This window comes from Castor canadensis, chromosome X (genome assembly GCF_047511655.1).
Source record: "Castor canadensis chromosome X, mCasCan1.hap1v2, whole genome shotgun sequence".
Classification (NCBI taxonomy): domain Eukaryota; kingdom Metazoa; phylum Chordata; class Mammalia; order Rodentia; family Castoridae; genus Castor; species Castor canadensis.
Genome location: NC_133405.1, coordinates 52,549,807 through 52,557,702, shown reverse-complemented (window position 1 = coordinate 52,557,702; position 7,896 = coordinate 52,549,807). Strand labels below are relative to the sequence as shown.

Here is a 7,896-nt window from a genome sequence, read left to right as displayed (position 1 = left end):
CATGTGATATGTGACTTATAAAGTATCTGAAAACAAAAAAGGATCAGTGGATGGTGACACTAATGGAATTGTGGAGGGTGAAAAAATTATAGAAAGCTTGTATCTTGACAAGCTATATAAATTTTTGCATTGTATCTATGTTTTTTTTTTGCATTGTGTCAATTTGTTTTTTTTGTATTGTGTTTTAGTTAAGGTTGTCTGACTCCAAGCAATGGAGCCATGTCTAGTTACCACAAGGAGGGAATGCTGAAGACCAGGGTCATCTGGGAGGGGTCTAGGCAGGAAGAATCTATAAATGATATTTTCAGGATATCATAAGCCCACTGATTTCAGGTTTTTATCTCTGCTCTGGATTCAACTTTTAGTAAGAGAGCTTTTGGTTAGTCTGTTTTGGGCACAATGTTCACTCTTTTGCTAGGAACACATAGGGTAAGTAAAATGTACTTCCTTTCTTTTTCCCAGAGTGAAATGTAAATTGTTTCAGACATTGTTGATTTATAGGAACTCATTAGTTATTTTGTATATTAGTCCCTTGTCAAGCTCTGACTAAGGTTCTAGGGACCTGTCTGCTGCAGTATGTCTTATGTGTAATTTCCACATTAACTGAAAGTTAGAAAGTACACTTATGAAATGGCAGTAAGGTTGTTCTTTGAGCCAAGGCCACCTGGCTTCCCTGACAGGATTCCACAAGGTTGCATCTATAGTTCTTGTGTCTTGTCCTCAGTGTTGCATGATCTACTCCTGAGTTTGTTTGTACACTAGGAGCAGATGCCTCTGTCAAGAAAAGACTCTCATTCATAGAGACAGACAAATCTACATCTGAATGCTCAAACCCAAGGGTCTCTACATTCCCTCCCTGCCATGTAGGAAGCTAAGATTTAATGGGAGAGACAACTGAATAATTTATCTTGAGAAATACAATTGTCAGGGGGTACTAGAGGTTTCTGTCAGTATTACCTGCTCATTCTCTCCTTGTGGACAAGCTACTACTTGGGAAGCCACAACCTCAGAAAGTTGCTCAGTGAACCTGCAATCAAAGCAAGAACATTCATTCTAAGAAGTGGCTTTCCCATGAGAAAGCTTGAAGTACTCTTACACATTCTTGGGATGATTCTGCCAAGGAAAGCTAAGTGTTCCCTTCATCACAGTCAACATTCCCTCTCCTCCAGACAGTGCTTGGGTGGGCACTACTAACACTTTCCTGTGACTCTCCTTTTCTTACATATTCCTATGCTTGAAGAAGTCCCCTTGCTGTATGATTTTTCACTAAATCATTTCTCAGTACTGCCTCCCAGAAGTTACACTGATATAAATTTTCCTGAAGGTCTGCCTGTTCCCAAACTCCTCAGTCTCTTGGTTTCCTCTCATGTTATCTGTGGATTTTAAAAGTTGTACTCAGATAGCAATCTTATTTCCAAACTATTAGGAAATATTTCACTGAAGAGCTCATGATTTAGAAAGCTTTATTATCTTTTGCAAATGTGTTATTTGTTTTTGTACTGTGTATTAGTTAAGGTTGTTTGGTTGCAAGCAACTGAAACTAAACCTAGTTAACTTAAACAATGAGAGAATGTGATTATTTTATTCCTTTTCCTATTTAAAAAATAGTTAAATTACAGTGGATTATTGAGCTCACCAAACCTATCAGTGAAATAGTTTCACACTAATTGCTAGATGCCAAGTTCAGTCAAGTTTGTCTTGATCTCCATGTTCCTCTAATATCTATTTCATTTACAGATGATAGTCTCTATTTGTACTCAAGTATATTCTGTAATGTTCTTTTTATATCAGTCACTTTATCAGAATGCATTCATTTTTATCTTACAGATACTGACTATGGAGATGTGCTTTCTACTCAATCTCTTCTGTTACTATCTTCTGAGAACTCAAAGCCTCCTCCTTGCTAGCTTAATTCCGGTGAGAGAGTTTGTTGCTCTCCTATTCAAAAGATTGGCCTAGTCAGAAGATTTACATACTCTTAGACACTGTGATTAGCTCACTCAGCTTTGTGTTAGGTGCTAGGCTCCAGACGACATTAAGATTGCTTTGAGTGAAGTGGATAACACTTTCCACCAAGTGAGAAATGTGGGACTTTTAGAAGCCACCACCCAACACTGCTCTCCCATCTCCACTCTTTTTTCTACAATGAAAATAGCTTTATGGTATTTTCTCCTCATGAACAGAATGCAGGCCGGAGGTGGGGATGGACAGAAAAAAAAATAACAAGAGTATTAAGAAAGTAAAAACCACACGCTCATTCCGGGTTTCCTTTTCTGACTGCTCGTTCGTTTCAGATCTAGGACTAGATTTCAGAGGAAACGGTAGACATAATAGGTGGGAGGAGGGGAGGTAGAGGGAAAGGCTGCTGTCCCAGAAGCCTAGGGAAGGAAGAGCCAAGTTTTCAAAAAAGTGCAGTGGTCAGTAGCCCCGAGGGAAGATGCTGCCCGGTTCCAGTAATTGGAGGAAGGGAAACACAACTACAGGGCGATGGGATTAGCGAAGAAGAAAGAGTAACAAGGCCTAGTAAGGGGGAGGGAGGGAATAGAGGGAGGCGGGCCCTTTTCTGCCGCACTGCTGGTGGGAGGGGAAATTGGGGATCCGAGTTGGTGGATGACGTAGCTCTCACGTGACCAAGAGCTGACGTGTGCAGAAGTCCTTCTTGTCCTGGTCGTTGTTCCCGTCTGAGTACCAGCTCCCTGTTGCCCTAAGGGCGGGCGGGCCTGCAGCAGAGGGAAGAAAGAGGAGGAAAAGGAAATTGTCCCGGATCCTTGCAGGTCAGTGCCTGGGAGATTCCATAAAGTGGGGGTGGTGGAGGGTGTAGGGCGGAGACCGTCGCAGGTCCTGAGGCGCCTCAGTCGTCTCTCCCACTCGCCGCCCGCTTTCCAAGACATATGTCCCGCCCGCAGACCATTTCGATGCTGCGAAACGGTGAGCAGGGGGTGTTTGGGCAGAAGCCCAGAAATCGGGAGATGGAAATCTGCTGTGAGTTGAGGCCCGCAATCCGGAAAGGGAGTTGTGGCCTGGGTGTTGGCCCCCAGTTCACTAGGACAGTGCGGGTGGGGAAGGACTGGACATGGGGGCATTGGTGGTGGGATGCAACGTGATGTGTTGGTAGAACCCAGAGAGGGGTAACAGGGTGGGAAACCGTTGACAACCAGGCCTCTGAATTAGGAAAGAGTTTCGTTCTCTGGGGACGGGTCCGTCCACCAAGCACTCAGTAGCGGCTGTTTCCCGTCTTTCTGCCGGTGGCTGTGTCTTCCTGACCGTGGCTCTGTGTCTAGTGGGTCCAAGCCTCTCCTGGGTGGTCAGTCTTTCCGTAGGTTGCGGAACAACGCCAGGCAAAAGAAGAGGAAGCAAATTAACCCAGATCGGTGAAGGTCGATTTGAGGGTAAGCCCATCTGACGACCCCAGCTAAGAGGGGCGGGGAAGGAGGTGGGGGAAAACCAGAGACAGTAATCTAGGTTCAGGTCTGAGTCTGAATGTGTTTCTGGCAGTACCCGGACTGTGGCGAAATGGCGTGCGCTGTGTGTGTGTGTGTGTGTGTGTGTGTGTTTGTGCGCGCGCGTGTGTGTGTGTGTGTGCGTGTGCGTGTCTGTTTGTGCGCGCAAGGGGGGAGGGGGGAATGACAGCAGGAAAACCTATCAGATACTTTGTTCATAATCCTCCTCTCTCAACAGCACTTAGTCCCCATGTTTTCGATCTGTCATCCTGCAGGTCTGTTGTAGCAGGTGGCACCACTTGAAACGAAGGAGGAAGTTTCCAGGGATCAGTAGAGGTCGGTGTGGATGTGGGGGCTGCCTGGAATGGGGGAGGGGTTAGAAATCGGTCTTGGTTTGGACAGGCTCACCCAATCTTATTTTTTTTATATCCTCCCATTTGAGGATGGGGATTGGGGTGGGGGCAGGAGTGTGCATGTTTTGGATGGCATCGTGAGGTTTTTAAAAGAATCTAACAACCTGGATGGTGAATCAGGAAAGCAACAAACACACAATCATTCAAACTCTCAGTTCTCACTGGCTCTGGTCTCTCTACAGATCAGAAAGATTGTTGGGCGTGGCACACCTCTAGGGAAGGGAAGGAGGGGCACACTGCCTGTCACAAGGAGGTTAGTGCAAGGGTGCTACTCCCTGGGGACACCTGAGGTTGTGGTGACTGAGGCCTCAACAGAATCTGTGGACTCCATTGTCTGTATCTATGCTTAGGGTGAGGATAGGTCCCTAGGGGGGGGCTAGAGATTTTATCGACAATTTTTATTTCCCACCCAGCTTTCACTTACTATTCTCCTGTCCCTCTCTGTAACTCTGCATGGGGCAACACAAAGAAGAGAAATTCAAACCCTATTTCCTGCCTTCACTTCCAGGTCCACCTCCAGAATCAGCTGTTGTGGCCTTCAAGTGGCTGAAGAAGAGCACTCTCCATAGGCCTGCAGCCAGGCCCACAACGCTCTCCCCTAACCCTGAGTGACTACTCTGTTCCTTGGTCCCTGCTATTGTCAGGGACGATTGCATGGGCTACGCTAGGAAAGTAGGCTGGGTGACTGCAGGCCTGGTGATTGGGGCTGGAGCCTGCTATTGCATCTATAGACTGACCCGGGGAAGAAAACAGAACAAGGAGAAAATGGCTGAGGGTGGTTCTGGGGATGTGGATGATGCTGGAGACTGTGTGGGGGCCAGGTATAATGACTGGTCTGATGATGATGATGACAGTAATGAGAGCAAGAGTATAGTATGGTACCCACCTTGGGCCAGGATTGGGACCGAAGCTGGGACCAGAGCTAGAGCCAGAGCAAGGGCCAGGGCTACCCGGGCACGCCGGGCTGTCCAGAAACGGGCTTCCCCTAATTCAGATGATACAGTGTTGTCCCCTCAAGAGCTACAAAAAGTACTTTGTTTGGTTGAGATGTCTGAAAAGCCTTATATTCTTGAAGCAGCTTTAATTGCTCTAGGTAACAATGCTGCTTATGCATTTAACAGAGATATTATTCGTGATCTGGGTGGTCTCCCAATTGTTGCAAAGATTCTCAATACTCGGGATCCCATCGTTAAGGAAAAGGCTTTAATCGTCCTAAATAACTTGAGTGTGAATGCTGAAAATCAGCGTAGGCTTAAGATATACATGAATCAAGTGTGTGATGACACAGTCACTTCTCGCTTGAACTCATCTGTGCAGCTGGCTGGACTCAGATTGCTTACGAATATGACTGTTACTAATGAGTATCAGCACATTCTTGCTAATTCCATTTCAGACTTCTTTCGCTTATTTTCAGCAGGAAATGAAGAAACTAAACTTCAGGTTTTGAAACTTCTTTTGAATTTGGCTGAAAATCCAGCCATGACTAGAGAACTGCTCAGGGCCCAAGTACCATCTTCGCTGGGTTCCCTCTTTAATAAGAAGGAGAACAAAGAGGTTATTCTTAAACTTCTGATCATTTTGGAGAACATAAATGACAATTTTAAGTGGGAAGAAAACGAACCTTCTCAGAATCAGTTTGGTGAAGGTTCACTTTTTTTCTTTTTAAAAGAATTTCAAGTGTGTGCTGATAAGGTTCTAGGAATAGAAAGTCACCATGATTTTTTGGTGAAAGTAAAAGTTGGAAAATTCATGGCCAAACTGGCTGAGCATATGTTCCCAAAGAGCCAGGAATAACTTCTTGACTTTGTAGTTTAGAAGCAACACACATTGTAAACTCTTCCTTTTTGCCACCTTGTTTATATGGCAAAGAATTCCTTTCAGCTGCCAATTTTGACTAATGAAATGAATATTGTATCATCATTGCTGATATTTAACCAAGTTGGTCTTCAGATTTAAGCTGGGTGAATGAATATCACTACTTGTTCTGAAAACATGTTTGTTGCTTTTTATCTTGCTGCCTAGATTGAAATATTTTTACTATTTCCTCTGCATAAGTGACAGTGAACCAATTCGTCATAAGTAAGCTCCCTTCTGTCCTTTGCATTGATTTCATTTGTGCATCATCAATAAAGCTGTGTGTTAATGCTGGAAAGAAAAAAAGAAGAAAGACACCATCCTTGTCCTTTGGTTTATAATTTAGTTGGAGAGATAAGAAAACATACAAACCAAAAAAAAAAAAAAACCATCTGGAGCATGCATTCATTGTCAAATGTCTCAGAGCACAGAAGAGGCAAAGGCTTGTTGGTTACACAAGTCAGAGCTAAAGCTTCATGGAGGATCCAGCCATTGAAAATAAGTCCTGAGTCGGGTAGGGCAGTAAGGGCATTCCATGACACAGGAACCTGGGGAAATGGTATAAAGAGGACATTGAGACAGGACCCTTCCTATGGCAGTCAGGAAAGCAGTCTGCTTAGATTGGAGAGTGTGTGGAGTAGGATTAAATAAATTTGGAAAGCTGGGTGAAGCCTGTTGTGAAATGCTGTTTGAATATTATCACATTGAACACCAAGCACCACTAAATATTTTTGACAAGAAAATAGTGGGAATCCATATAAATGTCCCCCTCTCTCTCCTACAGTGCAGTGTCAAGGATGGTGTGACAAAATGGACTCTTTGAAATCCTGGTGGTGGTCATTTGGTAATACATATCTTTAAGCCTTAAAATATGTAAATCTTTTGTCCTAAGGAAGTAACTGAATATTTGGCCAAAGATTGTATGTACAAGGCTGTTTATATCAGCACAGTCTAAGATAGTACAAATTGGGAACAACTTCAGTGTCTAGAACAGTGAATTGGTTAAGTAAATTTAGGAGTGTTTACACAATATTACATGAAAAATATGCTGATGCAAATCTATACTGCCAGGGAAAGATATTCATCAGGCATTAAGTGAGAAAGGTAAGTTAGATAGCAGTATTCATAGTATGATTCCATGTATGGGGGGGATATTAAATCATGCTTAAAAAGACACTAAAAACTATAAAATTATATGCACCCACATAGTAGCAGTAGGTATCTTTGGGTGAAGGATATGGGATGATCTTTACTTTTTTTTCTTTTTATTAATCTATGTGTCCTTATTTATCTAAAATGAATATCAACTTTTAGGAAATTTTTGAAAAAAGAAAAGTACTGGGAATGAAGCAGGTGATTAATTTGAGCATGTACTGAGGGGAAAAATAGGTTAAAAATGAGGAGGGTTGAAGTTTCCTTTTTGAAACGATAGATGAGTGGTGAGGATGAGGCTTATTGTAAGGATTAAATGAGATGATACATGCAAAGTACTTGTAATGTTATGGCACATAGCAGTTAATTAAGAAAAGTGAATATCCTTAAGTATCTAGAATGCAGGATTAATAGTTTTTTTGGTTGACTTTGTTTTCCTGGGGCATTCTGCCATGTTTCAGTGTCATTTCATAAATAACAACAATAAAGGTTAACATTTATTAAGTGATTACTGTGTAGAGTTCTGTCATTCTTATAAGGCAACTGTAAAATAATTTCTCAAAGGAATAAGGCTTTTCCTTCTTTTCCAAAGACTCAGTGTTACCTCAGTCATGATCTCTCCAGCCTCCACAATATATTCTTGGTTGGTTTGGGATACTATCCTGCTTTACATATTAATCCAGGAAGGGGTAACATCCCCTTCATGATTATGATCTGGTTTTAGCCCCAGGTTTCCATTTATGTACTCTGATGCCTGTAGTAAGCAAAGGAAGAAGGGGCAGGCTGACTTAAAGTTGTTGGATACACATATGGGGACTCATTTGATACCAGTTTTAAGGATGGAAAGAGAGAATAAACATTTTTCATGCCATTACTATTAAGTGGGAGAAAAAGATTGTTGGGGGGGACTCTATTTAGCATAAGTGGAGTTTGAGGTGAGGTACCTGTGGGACAATTAGATGAGGATGCCCTATTGTCACTTGAATGAATTGATATAGCTTTCAGAAGAAAAGAATGGGCTGCAAATAAGCATTTGA

General features: G+C 42.7%; 1 protein-coding gene across 5 annotated transcripts; it reads left to right on the top strand.

Annotated features, from left to right (window-relative positions):
• Nucleotides 1–2,613: 2,613 nt before the first annotated feature.
• On the top strand, nucleotides 2,614–7,367 carry Armcx3 (armadillo repeat containing X-linked 3). 5 transcript variants are annotated; one of them, XM_020174706.2, is made up of 5 exons: nucleotides 2,614–2,774; nucleotides 3,310–3,389; nucleotides 3,716–3,776; nucleotides 4,036–4,106; nucleotides 4,362–7,367. In XM_020174706.2, the coding sequence occupies exon 5, from the start codon at nucleotides 4,508–4,510 to the stop codon at nucleotides 5,645–5,647; it is 1,140 nt and encodes a 379-aa protein (XP_020030295.1). In that variant the 5' UTR covers nucleotides 2,614–2,774; nucleotides 3,310–3,389; nucleotides 3,716–3,776; nucleotides 4,036–4,106; nucleotides 4,362–4,507; the 3' UTR covers nucleotides 5,648–7,367. The 5 variants fall into 5 exon arrangements, with proteins under 5 accessions (XP_020030295.1, XP_073920287.1, XP_020030297.1 ...); XM_020174708.2 differs by having other exon boundaries at nucleotides 2,617–2,774; nucleotides 3,282–3,389; XM_074064185.1 differs by lacking the exon at nucleotides 2,614–2,774 and adding an exon at nucleotides 2,786–2,928.
• The last annotated feature ends 529 nt before the right edge of the window (nucleotides 7,368–7,896 follow it).

Excerpts from the sequence above, each read along its gene's own strand:
- Armcx3 (XM_074064186.1), top strand. The coding sequence starts at position 4,508 with ATGGGCTACGCTAGGAAAGTAGGCTGGGTGACTGCAGGCCTGGTGATT.